We start from the raw sequence: 20,331 nt of genomic DNA, 5'->3' as shown, positions 1-20,331 counted from the left end.
ACAGTGTACAGTTGAGCTAGTGCACTGTCACCCACACAGTGTACAGATGTGCTATTGCACTGTCCCCCACAGTGTCCAGATGTTCTATTGCACTGTCCCCCACAGTGTCCAGATGTGCTATTGCACTGTCCCCCACAGTGTCCAGATGTGCTATTGCACCATCACCCACAGTGTCCAGATGTGCTATTGCACTGCCCCCCACAGTGTCCAGATGTGCTATTGCACTGTCCCCCACAGTGTCCAGATGTGCTATTGCACTGTCCCCCACAGTGTCCAGATGTGCTATTGCACTGTCCCCCACAGTGTACAGATGTGCTATTGCACTGTCACCCACACAGTGTACAGATGTGCTATTGCACTGTCCCCCACAGTGTCCAGATGTTCTATTGCACTGTCCCCCACAGTGTCCAGATGTGCTATTGCACTGTCCCCCACAGTGTCCAGATGTGCTATTGCACCATCACCCACAGTGTCCAGATGTGCTATTGCACTGCCCCCCACAGTGTCCAGATGTGCTATTGCACTGTCCCCCACAGTGTCCAGATGTGCTATTGCACTGTCCCCCACAGTGTCCAGATGTGCTATTGCACTGTCCCCCACAGTGTACAGATGTGCTATTGCACTGTCCCCCACAGTGTACAGATGTGCTATTGCACTGTCCCCCACAGTGTACAGATGTGCTATTGCACTGTCACCCACAGTGTCCAGTGGTGCTCCAGTTGCCACGCCCCCCTCAGTGACGATGGCGCGGGGTCATGTGACGGGGGCCGCCTGTGACCAGGTGGCGGGGGCCGCCTGTGACCATGTGACCATGTGACGGGGGCCGCCTGTGACCATGTGACGGGGGCCGCCTGTGACCATGTGACGGGGCGGGTGCCTGTGACCATGTGACGGGGGCCGCCTGTGACCATGTGACGGGGGCCGCCTGTGACCATGTGACGGGGGCCGCCTGTGTGACCATGTGACGGGGGCCGCCTGTGACCATGTGACGGGGGCCGCCTGTGACCATGTGACGGGGGCCGCCTGTGACCATGTGACGGGGCGGCCGCCTGTGACCATGTGACGGGGGCCGCCTGTGACCATGTGACGGGGGCCGCCTGTGACCATGTGACGGGGGCGGGTGCCTGTCATGGCGGCGCTGCTGTTTCTCTGCTCCACTGTGTGTCCGCGGGCGGGGGCCGCCATCTACCGGCTGGACGACAAGCCCGGCCTGGGCCCCGAGTTTGACGGCATCGGCGGCCTGAGCGGCGGCGGGGTGAGTCCAGGGCAATGTTAGTTAGCCGGCGCGACACGACACGACACGGGGGGGTTGGAGGCTGTTCAGCCCATCGTGCCAATGCTGTCCCAGTCCAGTGCAAGCTTCTGCCCCCCCGGCTGCAACCCCCTTAAGTATGTTTAAACTATGTTTAAGAGGGAACTGCAGATGCTGCAGAATCGAAGGTTACACAGAAAAGCTGGAGAAACTCAGCGGGTGCAGCAGCATCTATGGAGCGAAGGAAATAGGCAACGTTTCGGGCCGAAACCCTTCTTCAGACTGATACTATACTTAACCCCCTTAATACTATAACTCCCTTCCCATTCCCACACCGACCAGTCTGTACTGGGCCTCCTCCACTGTCGGAGTGAAGCCCAGCGCAAATTGGAGGAACAGCGCCTCATATTTCGCTACGAATATTGATTCCTTCAATATTCTTCAAATCTTTAGTTAATTTCACTGTTGAATATAGTAACTCTACTGTACATTTTACACTCTCACAAACTACTGATATGGTTTGCATGTTTGAATAAAGGAGAATGTATATCTGAATTTTAAAATGAGTTAAGACTTTAACTTCAAGGCACCCTTGCATCCCCTCTCTCCATCCCTCACACATCCTAGTTCTCTTGACAAGTTTCTCTGTCCTGATTAATTCTACTGATCGTATGCATCCTTGTCACCTTCCCCTTGGCCAACAATGATCCTTCTACATTTCTTGATTATTGTCCTCTTTGATCTGAAGAGAGACATCTTTGTCCCCTTTGAACTGCTGTTTTCACACCTTACCCGTCCACATATTTCTAGTCTCCCTCCACCCTGATTCTCAGTCTGAAGGGGGTCACCCGTTCCTTCTCTACAGAGATGCTGCCTGTCCCGCTGGGTTACTCCAGCATTTTGTGTCTATCTTTGGTGTAAACAACATCTGTAATTCCCCTTTATATCCACACACCTGAGTATTGCCATTAAAGTCTACACTTGTTTATCTGCATTTCAGATGGAGAAACAAGGAACTATAGATGCTGGTTTGCACAAAAAAACCCACAAATTCTTTGAGTAACTCAGCAGGTCAGACAGCATCTCTGAAGTACATGGATGGGTGGCAGAGGAAGGTCTACCAGCTATTTTTCTCCAGAGATGCTGCCTGACCTGCTGAGACCCCAGCTTTTTGTGTCTATCGTATGAATAGGTGACATGATAGGTTTCAAATCACAGGCTTTTCCGATTTGAATTAACAATTTCGCAAGATTGCTTCTTTTAAACACTTTAAAATATCGGAAGATTTTTGTTCTTTTAAGAAAAATGTCATCCACAAGATGTGTATGTTGCTGGAAAGCCCAACATTTATTGTGCATCGCCTGATACCCACATAGGTTACTCTGGAGTCCCTTACAAGCCTGAACACATCAATATCATAGATTTCCCTCCCTGAAATATATCAGTCAACCAACCAGATGCCCTTTGTGTGAATAGTTGATATCCATTGTTAGTGGTAGTTTTTAGAACATAAAATAGAACAGGAACATCCCTTTGGCCCTCAATGTGCGTTGAACCCGACGCCAAGATAAACTAGATGTAGAGAAAAAGAGCAACACAGCATGTCAGGCAGTATCTCTGGAGAACATGGATCGGTGTTGTATTGGTTTGAGACTCTTCAGTCTCTGAGAAGTCTGAAGAAGGGTCCAAACCTGAAAAGTCACCAATCCATTTTTCCCAGAGATATTACCTGACCTACTAATTACTCCAGCACTTTGTGTTTTTTTCCTCTACATTCAGTTCCTTGTGTCTAGATGTAGAGAATACTAGTTTTATAGAAAATGTCAAATTTATGTAAGTACCTGCCATAGCAGGACTCTCAATAATCAGCCCACATTTCTGATACTCGTGCAGTGATACACTGCACTGCTGTGATATTTGCTATTATTAATGAATAATATGGACGATAACATTCAGTGTGAGTACATTTCAAATAAAATTTTGTATTCGGAAAGTCTGAAACAAAAACATTCTGAAGGGCAGGCAGTGTCGGAGAGAGAAAGTCAACATGTCAAATCAATAACTCATATCAGCAAAAAAATAATTTCTCTACTGTCATAATTTAAAACCTGTCCAGCATTGTTCTGCATTTAAGTTAGATTTCCAGTAATTACAATTTTTTTCTCACTTCCATCTGTTTTAAACCTTCCTATTTTTCTTTTGAAATATAATTAGCCTTCAATTAATATGCCCACATTTCAGATGTGGAACTTCAAGCATAACAACTATGTACTTTGCCATTTATGTTGAACAATAATGGTCTAATTTACAGAAATTAAATGATCTATCTATAATTGATGTTGCATTTTCATTTTAAGTAATGATTAAGAATTGTTAAATTATTTTGGTATAGGCAACTTCACGACTTCTTGTAAACTACCAAGAGCCTTATCGCAGCCAAATCTTGGACTATTTATTCAAGGTAGGATTTAAATTCAGATTGATGAATTGGTGAATATTGCAGATAAAACAAAGTTAACAATATTTGACAACCTGAAAAAAATGACAATGCTGTGGGTAGCTTTTTATTTTTTGTGTGCAAAAGGGGGTATTTATACTATTCTGATTGAATTGAATTTAACTGTAGCTCAATGTCAAACCAAATAGTTAAGAGTCCCATGGCTTATTTCAGAGATATGGCAGATGAATTATAAATTGAGCATGTGTGTGATAATATACTTTAGGAGGGCAATTATGTAAAGGGAAAGTATACAGATAATGGCAAGACCTTTAAGTATTGATGTGCAGGGGGATCTTTGGATCCAAGTTCATAGCCCACTGAAACACAGTAGGTGGTAGAGTGGTAAAGAAAGAGTATGATAAATTTCGAAGATAGACACAAAAAGCTAGAGTAACTCAGCGGGACAGGCAGCATCTCTGGAGAGAAGGAATGGGTGACGTTTCGGGTCGAGATCCTTCTTTAGACTGGTTAGGGATAAGTCTTGAAAAGTCTGGAGCAGCTGCCTCCTCCCCGGAGACCGGGAGAATCATTGCATAAATGTTAGTCAGTTAGTTTGGAGGGGTTTTATGTGGTGGTGGTGGAGTAGGGGTGAAGGGGGAAACTTTAATTCTACCTGGTCGGCGACTCCCAACCTCACGGAGCTGGGGGCTCCGTCCGGCCGCGGGCGGCGCCGGTTGCAGCTCCGACCCCGGCAACTCTACCCCTGGCTGCGCGGCTCCAAATCCAGCGACGCCCCGCGAATGTTGGGTCGGCGGCCACAGCGCTCCGGAGCTTGCCGCACGGCGACCCGGTAAGGCATTGCCCGCTCCCCGCTGGTATCCCAGCGCTGCGACGCCGCCGACTCCCGACATTCGCGGAGCTGGGGCGTCCGGCCACGGGCGGCGCTGGATTTGGAGCGCCTCGCAGCCAGGGGTAGAGTTGCCGGGGTCGGAGCTACAACCGGCGCCGCCCGCAGCCCCACCGGCCACAGCGCTGCGGAGCTTACTGCACGGCGACCTGGTAAGGCATTGACCGCTCCCCGCCTCTCCGACCAGGTAGGGGACTAAGAATTAAAGTTTACCCCTTCACACCCCCCCCCCCCCCCCCCCCCCCTCCCTTCACATAAAAGCCCTCCAAACTAACTGACTAACATTTAAGCAATGATTTACAGATGTTTAAGCGTCTCCGGGGAGGAGGCAGCCGCTACAGTAGTACAGACCTGGGTTGACCGTGGGTCGTTTCGGGTCAAGTTTGGCGCAAAACGCGAGCTTTGGTGCGCAGATGACATCTGGAAAAAATGGCCGGTTTTCGGAGTTTTTCGGTTTCCGGAACACCGGATAAAAGGTTGTGCACCTGTACAACTTTGGTGTGGGAGGGATAGAGAGAGAGGGAATGCCGGGGTTACTTGAAGTTAGAGAATGGATGCTGCCTGATTGAAACCAACATTGTAGCAAGCATTGGAATAGTTTAACGTTGAACACGGCACAGTAATATTGTTCATTTAAGTAAATTTTCATGTCGTTGCCTAAAATTGCATGATCAGTGTTTGAGCTATGGGACACTTGCATCTTACATTTAAATCTTTACTTAGCTATTATGTTAATTGTATAGGGGACAATTGATGCACAGAAGAAAACAGTTCTGTGTTAATAGAAGTTTAAAAGTTAAAATGAAATTTGCTTTGATGTTTGTCTCGGTGATTTCAGCCTTTTAAATTGCTTCCAATTGCAGCTGAAAAAGCAATAAAGTTTAAAAGGCTTCCTTCCTAGTGCAGCAGATAATTATAACAATTGATATAGTTAACATGCATTGGTTATTGTGGAAATGATTAGATTCGGTTTAGTTTTACTTTATGAAACTTTGTAATGTTAATCGCGTTTTAGGAATTGTTTTGCACGATTCCGTTTTCTATAAAGAAAGCAGTGATACATAGATTGCGAATATTAATGACATTTATACACATTTTTTAAATTTAATGAACTTTTTTTGATTGTTCATTTTGTTATCTATTGAGAATTGTCTTTACAGACCTGTTATGCTGCTGCAAGAATTTCATTGTATTGTTTTGGTACATATGACAATTAAACACGCTTGACTCTAGAATAGTTATCATTTTTGTAACACAATTTTTTTCCGTGATACCTGATGCTAACTGTATCACTGAAAAATGATACAATTTTTCAGTGATACTTCTGTTGAGTGTTTAAGAAGGAACTGCAGATGCTGGAAAATCGAAGGTAGACAGAAATGCTGGAGAAACTCAGTGGGTGAGGCAGCATCTATGGAGCGAAGGAAATATGTGACGTTTTGGGTCGAGACTGACAAAGCGTCTCGACCCGAAATGTCACCTATTCCTTCGCTCCAGGACAAGGGGTCACAGCTTAAGGATATAGAGGGATAGCCATAGAGGGAGTGCAGAGACGGTTCACCAGACTGATTCCTGGGATGTCAGGACTGTCTTATGAAGAAAGACTGGATAGACTTGGTTTATACTCTCTAGAATTTAGAAGATTGAGAGGGGATCTTATAGAAACTTACAAAATTCTTAAGGGGTTGGACAGGCTAGATGCAGGAAGATTGTTCCCGATGTTGGGGAAGTCCAGGACAAGGGGTCACAGCTTAAGGATAAGGGGGAAATCCTTTAAAACCGAGATGAGAAGAACTTTTTTCACGCAGAGAGTGGTGAATCTCTGGAACTCTGCCACAGAGGGTAGTTGAGGCCACTTCATTGGCTATATTTAAGAGGGAGTTAGATGTGGCCCTTGTGGCTAAGGGGATCAGGGGGTATGGAGAGAAGGCAGGTACGGGATACTGAGTTGGATGATCAGCCATGATCATATTGAATGGCGGTGCAGGCTCGAAGGGCCGAATGGCCTACTCCTGCACCTAATTTCTATGTTTCTATGTTTCTATAAGGGGGAAATACTTTAAAACCGAGATGAGAAGAACTTTTTTCACACAGAGAGTGGTGAATCTCTGGAACTCTCTGCCACAGAGGGTAGTTGAGGCCAGTTCATTGGCTATATTTAAGAGGGAGTTAGATGTGGCCCTTGTGGCTAAGGGGATCAGAGGGTATGGAGAGAAGGCAGGTACGAGATACTGAGTTGGATGATCAGCCATGATCATATTGAATGGCGGTGCAGGCTCGAAGGGCCAAATGGCCTACTCCTGCACCTAATTTCTATGTTTCTGTTGAGTGTTGTCAGCATTTTCTGGGGTTTTTTAGATTTACAAAATTTATAGTGTATTTTCATAATATAGTTAATTTAACTATTTAAATTATTTTTAAAATTGTTTTTTTTTCATACCTCATCAGTAAGAGATATTTTTCAAGGCAGTCCTTGTACCAATCTCATGAAAGCAACTAGAACAAGTCAGTGAGCGTGCATGTGTGTGTGTGTGTGCGCGATGAAAGGAGAAGTCACTTGGAGATTATTTTCTTTCTTTTGGGCAACCAATTTACCATGAAGAAGGGCCTCGACCTGAATCGTCACGCATTCCTTCCCTCCAGAGATACTGCCTGTCCCGCTGAGTTACTCCAGCATTTTATGTCTTATCTTCAATTTACTTCCTGTTAGATTATCAACAACTATAAAAAGAAGTAGATTTGTTTTGCTGGTAATTGGATTAATTAATACAATTAATTATTTTAGTCTCTGTATTTGAGCAGCCTTCTTCTGCTGTGTGGTAATTCCGTTCACAACAATATCATTGTATCTTGCAGAGAAGTCTGGTTGAATGACACGCTCCAGTGTAACTACACGTGGCCCTTGTTTGGCCTGTGATTTTATTTATATATATATATTGTCAGGCAACCTCATTTCTGACTTGTCAATTGTACAGGTCATAAACAGTTCTCGAGAACGAAGCCCTGTCATAACCTGCCCTGTATCTGGGTAGAAATAAACTCAATTGTTATTCGAAAGATTGTCGATTCCAGATTAACTGGGTTTTTGGAATTCCCACTAATGAATCACACATAGTTGCTGGACAGAAGGAAGTACTTTGGCCCACTGAATCCATGCCGACTACAGGAGTAATCCAAATGCTCCCACAGCCTTGCAAATTCTTTCCTTTCAGATGTTTATTCAGCTCCATTATGAATGCTACACTTGAATGTCCGCTGACAATGCATCCCAAATCCTAACTAATCGATGCATAAAAAGTTTTTTCTAGTGTTCCTTTTGCTTCATTCTATAACTTCATTCTAATCCCTCTGTCGATGGGAATAGTTTATTTTTATCTACTCTAATTATATATTTCTTATATCCTTATTTCAATAATGTCATTGGGTTCCATTGCAATTTTCCCCTGATGAAACACATCAAATGTTCTAGTCTGTCCGCATAGTTGAAATCCTTCAAGGATAATTTTCATCAATTTCTTCTGTATCCGTATGATTTCTTACCGTGACAATGTCATGCCTCCTTTGTTCTTTCCTCCCTTCTCCTCTCAGTCTCCATCTCAAAGCTTGATATGTTAGGTCAAAAGATCATTCGCCACCTTGACGACATTTTATTATGAATAATTTGTTCCCAGTTATGTCTTTTGTTTTCCAGATTTAATAAATGCTTATTTACCTGAAAGTTTAACACTGCTCTTTTTGTTTGCAGGTGCTACAAAATCTCTGTAATTTCAGCATTTTCTATATAAATAGAATATTGTTTTGCATCCGCCTTCAGCAATTCATTAAACTATATAGTGATGAATAAAAATGCAATTCTGGCATTTAATAACCTAATCACGCTAACCTGTACAGATTATGTGTTTTCTGTTGTCAGCCAAACTTCGGCGCATCTTTGCATATTTTGAAAGTGGAGATTGGTGGTGATGCCCAAACAACAGGTAGGAATTATTTTTGTCAAAATCTATTTACTTGACTGTGACGTTGAGTAAGACATTATCAAGGTTGGCTCTCTGCCTGTGTTCTCCAAATTGTCTAGTATTGCATGGTAGATCTGCCAAGCAGCATTTCTGTAAAGTTTCCACTGATCAACTGTGAAAGTTATGAGCAATGCTGGGCTAAATCCCTGCAGAAAAATCAACTCCCATTTTAATCTTACATTCAGGTAGTTGAAACAGAAAAAGCAAACTGTTTGATGTCATTCCAGTTTTTGAAATACTTATCATCCTATAAACTGACAGTGCTTGCTAGTGCAGAACAGGTCAAACATTTTAAATATGGAAAGAAAACAATGCATTGGGAAGAATAAAAATGCTAACCATTTGAAATAAAAAACAGAAAATGATGGGGACTTTCAACAGAAGAAGACACAAAGAGCTGGATTAACTCAGCAGGTCGAGTGGCATCTCTGGAGAATATGGGTAGGTGATGTTTCGTGTCGAGACCCTTCTTAAGACTGATCGCTGAGTTACTCCAGCACTTAGACTAATTCCAACCAACTGATGTCTGCCGGTCAGGGAATTCAGAAGCCAGTTGAAGACGGAGCCCCATCCAGACATAGGCATTCTTATTGTGTAGGAAGGAACTGCAGAGGCTGGTTTATACTGAAGATAGACACAAACTGCTGGAGTAACTCAACGGGTCAAGCAGCATCTCTTGAGAATAGGTGATGTTTCGGGTCAGAACTTTTCTTCAGACTGCTGGGTCGGTGTATTTGTTCATATTATCAATGTGATCCATGGCTGAATGCAAGAGAGATGGTGTCTCCAAAGATGTATTTTATCTGTCTGCAAATTGCAGGGGGTGTATATTGTCCGGACATCTGGGGAAAATGTGAGTGTTTAACAATCTTTCAAAGCACTTCATTATGGTCGATGTTAGAACTACTGGGCAGCAATTTTTGAGACGGGTCGCTTTATTTTTCTTGTCAATGGGAATGATGGAGGTTTCCTTGAAGCAAGCTGGCCCAGAAGACTGTTGAAGTGAAAGGTAAATATCAGCGAAGAATGGCCTGTTGATTGGGGCACAAATTGAGAACCCATATAGGGTATTGATCTAGGCAGTCACTTTCTTAAAGTTTAGCCCTATGAAAGCTAATCCGAGGAAGATTGACAGTGTTGACCGGCACCTTTCAAATGACAAAGCACACCTCAAGTTGAGGATTGATATGAAAATATAAAAGACAACAGAAATAAAACTACAAACTTAAAAAGGACAGAACGGAATATGGAGAAATAACAATTTGTTGCTTTAGAAGTCTAAATGAGCAACAGCAGAATATTTGAATACAGCCTGGTTTAATTTGTTATTACCACACCCGCGGCCCTTCTCCTGCTGCCAAGAATGATCTCAAGAAACATAGAAAAATAGGTGCAGGAGTAGGCCATTCAATATGATCATGGCTGATCATTAACATCAGTATCCCGTTCCTGCTTTTCCCCCCATATCCCTTGATTCTTTTAGCCTTAAGAGCTAAATCTAACTCTTGCTTGAAAACATCCAGTGAATTGGCCTTCACTGCCTTCTGTGGCAGAGAATTCCACAAATTCACAACTCTCTGCAAGGCTATCAGGGATAGACACAAAATGCTGGGGTAATTCAGCGGGACAGGCAGCATCTCTGGAGAGAAGGAATGGGTGACGTTTCAGGTCGAGACTCTTCTATCAGGGATGTCAAGACAGGCTACCAAAACAAGCTGGAAGCTCAGTTTGATTGGTGGATAGAAATATAGAAACATAGAAATTAGGTGCAGGAGTAGGCCATTCGGCCCTTCGAGCCTGCACCGCCATTCAATATGATCATGGCTGATTATCCAACTCAGTATCCCGTACCTGCCTTCTCTCCATACCCTCTGATCCCCTTAGCCACAAGGGCCACATCTAACTCCTTCTTAAATATAGCCAATGAACTGGCCTCGACTACCCTCTGTGGCAGAGAGTTCCAGAGATTCACCACTCTCTGTGTGAAAAAAGTTCTTCTCATCTCAGTTTTAAAGGATTTCCCCCTTATCCTTAAGCTGTGACCCCTTGTCCTGGACTTCCCCAACATCGGGAGCAATCTTCCTGCATCTAGCCTGTCCAACCCCTTAAGAATTTTGTAAGTTTCTATAAGATCCCCTCTCGGTCTCCTAAATTCTAGAGAGTATAAACCAAGTCTATCCAGTCTTTCTTCATAAGACAGTCCTGACATCCCAGGAATCAGTCTGGTGAACCTTCTCTGCACTCCCTCTATGGCAAGAATGTCCTTCCTCAGATATGCCAGGCGACTGATATGGTCAGAATGCCATCACATGCTTCACCTGAGTGCATCCCCCTATCCCACTGGCTCTGTCTCACACATCCTGGTAACAGAATCCAGCTTGTTTTGGAAGTCTGCCTTGACATCCCGGATAACCTGACAGATTATCAGACTGACTGAAATGAGATCGGAAATGATGGAGTGATATACGTACTGGTTGCTTAAATATAAGACAGAATTAAATGAGAGAACATAAAATAGTGATAGAAAGATCATGACTTTCCACTTGAATAAGTAAATAAATGTTATCGGTCAATAACCCTAACAAATTCTTGTCCTTTATCTGCATAGTTTTGTGCATGCGCACTCTTTCTTCCACTTTCTGTCTCTCACTGATATACCCTATTTTTCAAATCAATTTTGGAAAACTTTCTCATATTGCTGGGGTCTTTTCCTAAGTGTTAACTGACAGTCATGTATTTTCAATCTATCTGGTGTGTGTTGTCACCATCAGTGTGATAAGCCTTCATAACTTAAGACATCTAACATATTTTAATATATATAGTTGCATCATTTAACAAAATTTATATGAAGGATATAATATTTCTTTACAGATGGGACAGAGCCGTCACATATGCACTATGAAGATGATGAAAATTATTTCCGAGGATATGAGTGGTGGCTGATGAAAGAAGCAAAGAAAAGGAATCCTAATATTAAATTAGTTGGTATGTGTAATAACAATGTTCAACTGGTTGAAATCTTTGTGGCTTAACACCAAATGACATATTTATGGAATTTAGGTAGATAAACGGTTCATCAAAAACTGACCATTGAACTGAGAATTTGGTGCTTTAATTCTAATAAGCACCCATCACTCAACATCACTCACCATCTCCCACCGGATCACCTACAAAATCCTGGTTCTCACCTACAAAGCCCTCCACCATCTGCCCCCCCCCATATCTCACTGACCTCCTCTCCCCCTACCAAACCTCACGGTCCCTCAGATCCACATCAGCCGGTCTCCTCTCCATCCACAAGTCCAACCTCCGCAGTTTTGGGGACAGAGCCTTCTCCAGGGCAGCTCCCAGGCTCTGGAACTCCCTCCCCCAACTGATCCGCAATTCCGTGTCCCTCACCATCTTCCAGTCCCGCCTCAAGACCCATCTCTTCACCTCTGCCTATCCTTAGCCCCACGTCCCCCTCCTTTTTCATCTGTGCATTAATTGCCTCGTATTGTGTTTTGAATTGAATTCTGTCTTTACTTTGTGTACTAGTCATGTCTCTACTATTTATTTCCTTCCCCTTACATGTATCTCCTCTACCTGCTAAATTTTTGTAAGGTGTCCTTGAGACTCTTGAAAGGCGCCCATAAATAAAATGTATTATTATTATTAACATTAGTTGTATGTATTTGCTTATTCTTAATGTACTTGCAGAAAGAGGTCAGTAAGACATTTTATATGACCATCCAATTTTTTCCATTTTCTATCTCTTTTCATAATTCCTGTCAAATCAATTCAATTTCTCCATTATTTCCTCCTGGTCCTTTCTTTATGTTCTTTAACTTTACCCCCCCTCCCCCACCCATCCCACGCCCCCCTCAATGCCTAACATTATATAACTCTGCATAACACTATATATATATTAACATGAGAGAACAGTGAGGAATGTGCAGGAGTCACTGTGGTGAATGTTCATGTTAAAATGTGTTTTGAAGTGATCTGTTACTCTTAATTGTATGACTGACCTGGCCAATGAGATTCCTCGTATGTTGCAAACATACTTGGCGAATAAAGTGTGATTCTGATTCTGACCATGTGGATTTCCCTCCACATCCTAAAGGTTCCAGTTTCCTTCCACATCCAAAAGGCTTGCTGGTTGATTGGCCACAGTAAAATGTACTATGATCTTTCTATCACTATCACAGCTAACACTGCCCCCCAGCTTCGTGTCATCCGCAAACTTGTAGATGTTGCATTCAATTCCCTCGTCCAAATCGTTAATATATATTGTAAATAGCTGGGGTCCCAGCACTGAGCCTTGCGGTACCCCACTAGTCATTCCCTGCCATTCTGAAAAGGACCCGTTTACTCCTACTCTTTGCTTCCTGTTTGCTAGCCAGTTCTCTGTCCACATCAATACTGAACCTCCAATACCGTGTGCTTTAAGTTTGTATACTAATCTCTTATGTGGGACTTTGTCGAAAGCCTTCTGAAAGTCCAGATACAACACATCCATTGGTTCTCCCTTATCCACTCTACTAGTTACATCCTCGAAAAATTCTATAAGATTTGTCAGACATGATTTACCTTTCGAAAATCCATTTTGTAAATCCATGGATGGGTTTGGGGAGGGAGTGTAAAAAGTATGTGTATGTGAATGTTTTGAAGTTCTTTTAAATGGAGAGACACAGTAATCTCGTTGTATGTGACACATGCAATGACAATAAAGAATTCTGATTCTGAAATCCATGCTGACTTTGTCCAATGATTCACCACTTTCCAAATGTGCTGCTATCCCATCTTTAATAACTGACTCTAGCAGTTTCCCCACTACCGATGTTAGACTAACTGGTCTGTAATTCCCCGTTTTCTCTCTCCCTCCCTTTTTAAAAAGTGGGGTTACAATAACTACCCTCCAATCCTCAGGAACTACTCCAGAACCTAAAGAGTTTTGAAAAATTATCACTAATGCATCCACTATTTCTGGGGCTACTTCCTTAAGTACTCTGGAATGCAGCCTATCCGGCCTTGGATATTTATCAGCCTTTAATCCATTCAATTTACCTAACACCATTTCCCGGCTAACCTGGATTTCACTCAGTTCCTCCATCTCATTTGACCCACGGTCCCCTGCTATTTCCGGCAGATTATTTATGTCTTCCTTAGTGAAGACGGAACCAAAGTAGTTATTCAATTGGTCTTCCATGTCCTTGTTCCCCATGATCAATTCACCTGTTTCTGACTGCAAGGAACCTACATTTGTTTTAACTAATCTCTTTCTCTTCACATATCTATAAAAACATTTGCAGTCAGTTTTGATGTTCCCTGCCACTTTTCTTTCATAATCTATTTTCTATTTTCCCTTTCCTAATTAAGCCCTTTGTCCTCCTCTGCTGGAAAACTCTTCTGAATTTCTCCCAGTCCTCTGGTAGGCTGCTTTTTCTCGCTAATTTGTACGCTTCATCTTTTGTTTTGATATCCCTGGTTTCCCTTGTTATCCATTTAATATTGCCTGATTGTTATTTGTGTGTTAAGCAATTTTTTTCTTTCACTTATCAGGACTACCCTGGGCTTTCCCTGCTTGGATTAGTGGTGGAGAGAACTGGCCATATGTTTACCCAGACAGAACTGCCTTTTATATTTCTTCATGGATTCATGGCGCTAAATTGTATCATCATCTCGATATTGATTATGTTGGGGTTAGTAGAAATATTTAATGAAATAGAGCTTATCTCATGTTGTTTAGTTTGCAATAATATCACATAAATGTTAATGTGCAGATGATGTTGAATTAATTCACTGTTTCAGAGACACAATTCCAAAATGGAATCGCTGATGATTGTAGGATAAAAACCTACCTTTTATTAGCAAGATTTAATTATACCGTGTTGGGTATGTAGTTTCAGAAATTAGGAGAATATGGCACTGGGAAAGTAAACATCAGACTTTTTTGTAGCACTCCAGAAAAATTCATAAAATTATCAAAGAGAGCAATGATGCTAAATGACTACATAGATTTTATAATTATATGGAGCATTACTAAATCAATTGAAAAACATAACAGAGTTTGAAGAATTTGAAGTTGAGCATATTTTATTTAAAAGTTACTCATATTGATGAAATAACAAGGTCTTTTAATGAGGTAGTGCAATAAATATGGTGTATGTGACGTGACATTGTCAAGCGTAAGGGTTAGCACTACACGCTACCAATCCCAGTTGTGGAGACGCTGGCATAGCTGTCTTGTTGTAGGACATTTATCATTCCTTTTTATTCTGGATTTTAATTAATGTATTGTTTTTTTAATATATAATTTATGATGCTTTTATAAGTGATCTAAGATTTTATATGTATTTTATGATGTTTTTTATATGCAATATATTTTTATGTATTGTTGTCCCTTGTCTGGACCATGAGTCCGAAATAAAGTTTATTATTATTCTGTAAAAGGCATTTGATGAAGTGTTACATACAGTTTATTCAGAAAATGAACGAATAAGATTGAAAAGGGGTGGTACAATCTTTCAAGCAATAGAAAAAAGAGAGCAGATGGTTTTGTCCCTGGCAATAATTATGCAATTAGACAGATGCTTTTCTTGTTAATACAAATGCTGTGGAATTGGGTGCAGCAAGTACAAATTTAAAGTTTTTGTGAATAATGCAGAATTTAGGCTAGTGAATTGCTTTAATGGCTTTGTGTGAAATTATATCCTTTCAGAAGAAACAGCTTGGAGATTAAATGTAATCCAAATCGCACTATATTTAGTAAGGTGCAAACATTGAAGGGATTTTAGTTAACGTATTCACAAATTTCTCAAAGATAATATTAAGAAAGACTGGATAGACTCAGCTTGTACTCGCTAGAATTTAGAAGATTGAGGGGGGATCTTCCAAAGAAACATAGAAACATAGAAAATAGGTGCAGGAGTAGGCCATTCGGCCCTTCGAGCCTGCACCGCCATTCAATATGATCATGGCTGATCATCCAACTCAGTATCCTGTACCTGCCTTCTCTCCATACCCACTGATCCCTTTAGCCACACGGGCCACATCTAACTTCCTCTTAAATATAGCCAATTGAATGGAAATACTGATGGTTTGAAATCTGGCTCACTGTGTGTAGATTGGTGTCTTCCATGAACATAGAAAGGCCATGGCTTCCACACTACATTTAAACCTACCAGGTTTGCAAGAAAATTGCAAGGATATCATTGTGTCACACCTTAAAAAAAAAAGTGTATTAAAAGCGTGTTGGAGTATTAATTGGAATAACAGCCAAAAGCCTGGAAAATCTGATACCACAATTCCGGTAACACTAAAATCCCACGCATGCCAGACTAACTCCTGCACCTATTTTCTATGTTTCTAATAAGTGGGTTAAGCTATTAATACAATAGAACATGGAACAGTAGAGAACAGGAACAGGCCATTCAGCCCACAAAGTCTGTGCCAAACATGATACAAAGATAAAACTAATCTCATCTGCCTGCACGTGATCCATTTCCTTCCATTCCCTACATACCCATGTGCCTCTCTAAAAGTCTCTTAAATGTCACTATTGTATCTGCCTCCACCAGCACCATTGGCACCGTGTTTCAGGTGCCCTCCATTGCCCCACACTTTTAAACTTTGTCTTTCTCACGCTAAACTTATTCTGATATTTCCAATGTGGAAGAAAGGTCAATGGAGTTTCGTCTGGAAGGAAAATAATTGTGTTCCTAAATGTACATGGTCATAGATGCATTTTGTTTTATTTTAAATGTGAAACAATTGGTGGTGAAGTTTATGGTGTTATAAGGTAGGCACTAGTTTTTATTTAAGAATAGTATGTGCAAAATCAAATAATAATGTTCCTAATATGATTATTTTACATTTCTGTCCTAGATTTGGAATGAGAGAAGTTATAACAGAAAATATATAATGGTAAGTTTCTCCTTTTTTTTCACATATTCTTAAGACCTAGAAGACAGCCGTTCTGCCCAGTAGGCCATTTTAACACTGAGTATTCCCATCCTCCCACTTATTTCCCTGTAACCCATTCTCTCCCACATGACCTTCAACTCCGCACTGATTCCCTTGCATCCAGCTAAACCATCAGCATATCGTTTGGATTTAGGAGGAAACCAGATTATTGAGCTGGTGGGAAAGGGAGCTCTTACAATAATTTTTGTTGCAGACTATTTTTTGATTTTCTTCCATTAAATATTTATATCTAATTTTTTTTTTTTACGCCTAATTTATGAAATGTAAATGTTTAATAAGTTTTGAATACATTTATATTTTGAGCAAGTATATGAAGTTTTCTTTAAACTTTGTTTTACATTTTATTGGTTTACCCAAAAAACTTTGTGCAAATTTATTAAAAAATTTATATATACATTTATTATTTGGAAAATTGTACTACAGTAACTTGCGCATGCCATCCAGCCATGTGTGTATGTTAATGTCAAAATCCCAAGAGTAAATTTATTTATATTTATTAAAATGGTAGCATTTTGTAGGCAACATTTAAAACGATTATATAAAATTACAACAACTGGTTTTATATTTTAGCACGATACAAAGAGATGATTTCTGTGATTAAGGTTATCATTATGTCCAGAACAATCTTTGTTTCCATTTGTTTTGAGAAAGTAGAAGAGCTCTGGCTGTTTTTGCTCCTATTTCATCTGTAGCAAGTGTCACTGGCTTTTTTAATATTATTTGTGGAAATGTATATAATGTAAATTTTGCCTCGTGTGAGAAGAATTTTCAATGTTTACCACGTTTACATTTGGAAAGGTGTACCAAGAATTTCAGATCCAGTCAGTACTGAGCAGCTTACATAGTAGCATCAGCCTTCCCTCCCTGCTTTATTCTCAATAGACTTCAAATTTAGTTGCAAAGTTCAATATATTGTCACTACCACACTGATAAATGTTGAATTTGTAATGAAGGATGATTTTTTTATGACTGAGCAATGTTTTGGAAAATTGTGTATTTGAATAGAGTCAATAAGACAAGTGAATGTGAATGTTCATCAGTTGGTTTCTATTTTCCTCAATCTTTTGTTCAATTAAACTCCCCATATTTTTTTCCTTGAACTGATTATATATTAATTTGATATAACTTGTAAATTATTGTAATTTGTTAGAAATCACAGATGAAGTAGTACAATGCTTTCAAGAAGCATTTCAAGAGCGCTAGAAGTGCATCACTCCAGGAAGCCCAAGAATATGCAAGATGGTAGCCTGCTTGCTTGGCACCTCTTTTGCTGCCAGAAAGAACATCTTCCTTTAGACAATGATAACTCGTTTTAGTGCAAGCCATTTACAAATTGTACTACAGTAACTTGCACATACCACCCAACCCTGGATGCATGTTAATGAGCCAAAAACACAGAACAGCTCACAAAACTAAAACCCCTCTGTCTAGAAGGTCGAGAGTAGAAAATACTTTGTAGCATTCCCGGCTGCACATTCTCCAAGGCACACACCATCCAGCCCTTGATGTATGTTATTACCAAGTCTTAATCCTGGAACACGCAAGCTAACAACGTGTGAGCACCTTCACCATATGAATGGCGCAGATGAGAAACGGCAGCATGGTATTTTGATGTACTATAAAGATTAAAAAGTAGTTGTCATCCTATCATGTCGACAAGACATGCTGGGTAATATTCCACTTTATAAGATGGTAGAACGGTTGGAGTTATAATGGACAAGCTGTGGCTATTTCTGCAGTACTGTTCTTCAGCACCAGAGCCAGGATAGTGTCCAGAGCTATGGTTGCCAAATAATTCTACCTAGATACAAAAAATAGTGAATTAGTTGATCCTTCTCCCCTTCTGTCTTCCAGGCGATCTCCATTCCAGCTGCCTTTCTGTCTGTTATTTGTTCTTATGGTCACTCTGCTTATTCTTTCTCACTTACTGTCTTTCTTCAGCTTTATTACATTGTACAAATCATCATGAAGTCTCTGTGATTTTTCCCGGTAGTTCACAGTGGTGAGGCCACTTTGTTTACTTCCTTCCATTCTACAAACTTAAGTCATTTAAAGTCCCATATGTCGCTTATTTGCCATTTCCTAATTTGTCTGTACTTTCTTTTGCCCTCTAACTATGGTGATGAGCCTTGTTTAGTTTAGTTTGACGAAACAACGCGGAAACAGGCCCTACAGCCCACAGAATCTGTGCCGACCAGCGATCCCCGCACACTAACACTATCCTACACACACTGGGGACAATTTACAATTTTACTAAAGCCAATTAACCTACAGACCTGTATGTCTTTGGAGTGCGGGAGGAAACCAGAGCACCAGGAGAAAACCCACGCAAGTCAGGGAAGAACATACAAACTCTGTACCGACAGCACCCATGGGCAGGATTGAACCTGGATCTCTGACCCCCTAAGGCAACAACTATGTTAGTTTGAATTCTGTTTGCTCCCAGGTTCTGCCCTTGTAAGATGCCTCGCATGTGTGAGTTTTCACGGTGACTTTTAGTTCCTATTTTCGTTGTTAGTCCAGTGATTTTCATTCTTATCTGTTGCAAAGGTTCTGCGTCAATCACTGGATAAAGTTGGTTTAAAGAATGTTGGTATTATTGCTGCAGATGGAAAGTGGGGAATCGCAAATGATTTAATAGTTGATCCATACCTAAGTGACGCAGTTGAAATTATAGGGTAAGTTTTTGAGGCTAAATTGCATCATAAAATGTCAGCTCTTATGAATCTTTTCTTTCTTCATGGTGCAGGCAGAGTTTGAATTGACGTACAGGATTTTATTGAGAACTATTGTGGATTATGGGCATTTGATATCCTGTTTCACTGGCAGTAGTGTACAATCTGATTTTGGTTTGAGTTGTATTTTTCATGATATTTTATCCTCAGCGTGAATATATTTCTGCTGGACCTTTTTGTGGTCTTTCAGGAAGAATAGGCTTAAATTTGATGGGTTAAGAACAAAAAGCCAGGTTGGATCATCAAAAAAAAAACAGATCATAAGGGAACAGCTCAATGGCTTTGCATTTTAATTACATGCCCTTCACCCAGCACCAGAGTACGTAAATGAACGCTTATAACCATAAAGCTATGTTGCATGGAAACGTGCATTTGGCCCACTTTGTCCATGCTATCCAAGCACATATTCTGGCTAGTCCCATTTGCCCGTATCACTCTAAACCCTCCCTATCCATATATCTGTCCACACGTCTTTTGAAAGTTGAAATTGTATCTTCCTCTGGCAGCTCATTCCATATATGGGCCACCCTCTGAGTGAAAAAGTTGCCAATGTGATCCCTATTGAATACCTGCCCTCTCACCTTAAGTCTATGCCCTCTAATTTTAGAATCATCTACTCCGTGGAAAAATGCTGTGAGCGTTCACCTTGTACATGCTCCTCGTAAATCTTGCGCATCTCAATAAGGTCACGCTTCAGCCTAAGCTCCGAAGAAAAATGTCTCCCAGAGATGCAGCATTCGTGCAGCATTTTGATTCTTTTTGATCTAATAACTATTGTAAACATAGATATCCTTCCTCACTGTCCACTGTACAACCAATATTGGTGTCATTGCATATTTAGTAATAATGTTAAGTGCATTGTCAACCAACTTGTTAATGTAATAACAAACAACAGTGGACATGACACCAACCCCTGGAGCATTCCACTGGTCTCAGACCTCCAGTCAGAAAAACAATCCTCCACGGCTACCCTTATAATGCCTCTGTCCCACTTAGGAAACCTGAATGGAATC

General features: G+C 41.1%; 1 protein-coding gene across 2 annotated transcripts; it reads left to right on the top strand.

Annotated features, from left to right (window-relative positions):
- Positions 1-1,095: 1,095 nt before the first annotated feature.
- LOC129699974 (galactocerebrosidase-like) lies at positions 1,096-19,991 on the top strand. Of its 2 annotated transcripts, none has more exons than XM_055640090.1 (7): positions 1,096-1,255; positions 3,645-3,713; positions 8,513-8,576; positions 11,487-11,600; positions 14,160-14,299; positions 16,485-16,523; positions 19,134-19,991. In XM_055640090.1, the coding sequence occupies exons 1-7, from the start codon at positions 1,130-1,132 to the stop codon at positions 19,263-19,265; spliced, it is 684 nt and encodes a 227-aa protein (XP_055496065.1). In that variant the 5' UTR covers positions 1,096-1,129; the 3' UTR covers positions 19,266-19,991. The 2 variants fall into 2 exon arrangements, with proteins under 2 accessions (XP_055496065.1, XP_055496066.1); XM_055640091.1 differs by lacking the exon at positions 19,134-19,991 and adding an exon at positions 17,734-18,212 and having other exon boundaries at positions 1,097-1,255.
- Positions 19,992-20,331: the final 340 nt, after the last annotated feature.

This window comes from Leucoraja erinacea, chromosome 9 (genome assembly GCF_028641065.1).
Source record: "Leucoraja erinacea ecotype New England chromosome 9, Leri_hhj_1, whole genome shotgun sequence".
Classification (NCBI taxonomy): domain Eukaryota; kingdom Metazoa; phylum Chordata; class Chondrichthyes; order Rajiformes; family Rajidae; genus Leucoraja; species Leucoraja erinaceus.
Note: the sequence above shows the minus strand (reverse complement) of the source record. Positions and strands in the feature narration are given on the sequence as shown.

Bases quoted from the DNA above. Each gene is read 5' to 3' on its own strand.
- LOC129699974 (XM_055640090.1), top strand. From the start codon at position 1,130: ATGGCGGCGCTGCTGTTTCTCTGCTCCACTGTGTGTCCGCGGGCGGGG. The intron at 1,256-3,644 runs GTGAGTCCAGGG...ATTTTGGTATAG, and splicing joins GCGGCCTGAGCGGCGGCGGG to GCAACTTCACGACTTCTTGT. The intron at 3,714-8,512 runs GTAGGATTTAAA...TTCTGTTGTCAG, and splicing joins TCTTGGACTATTTATTCAAG to CCAAACTTCGGCGCATCTTT.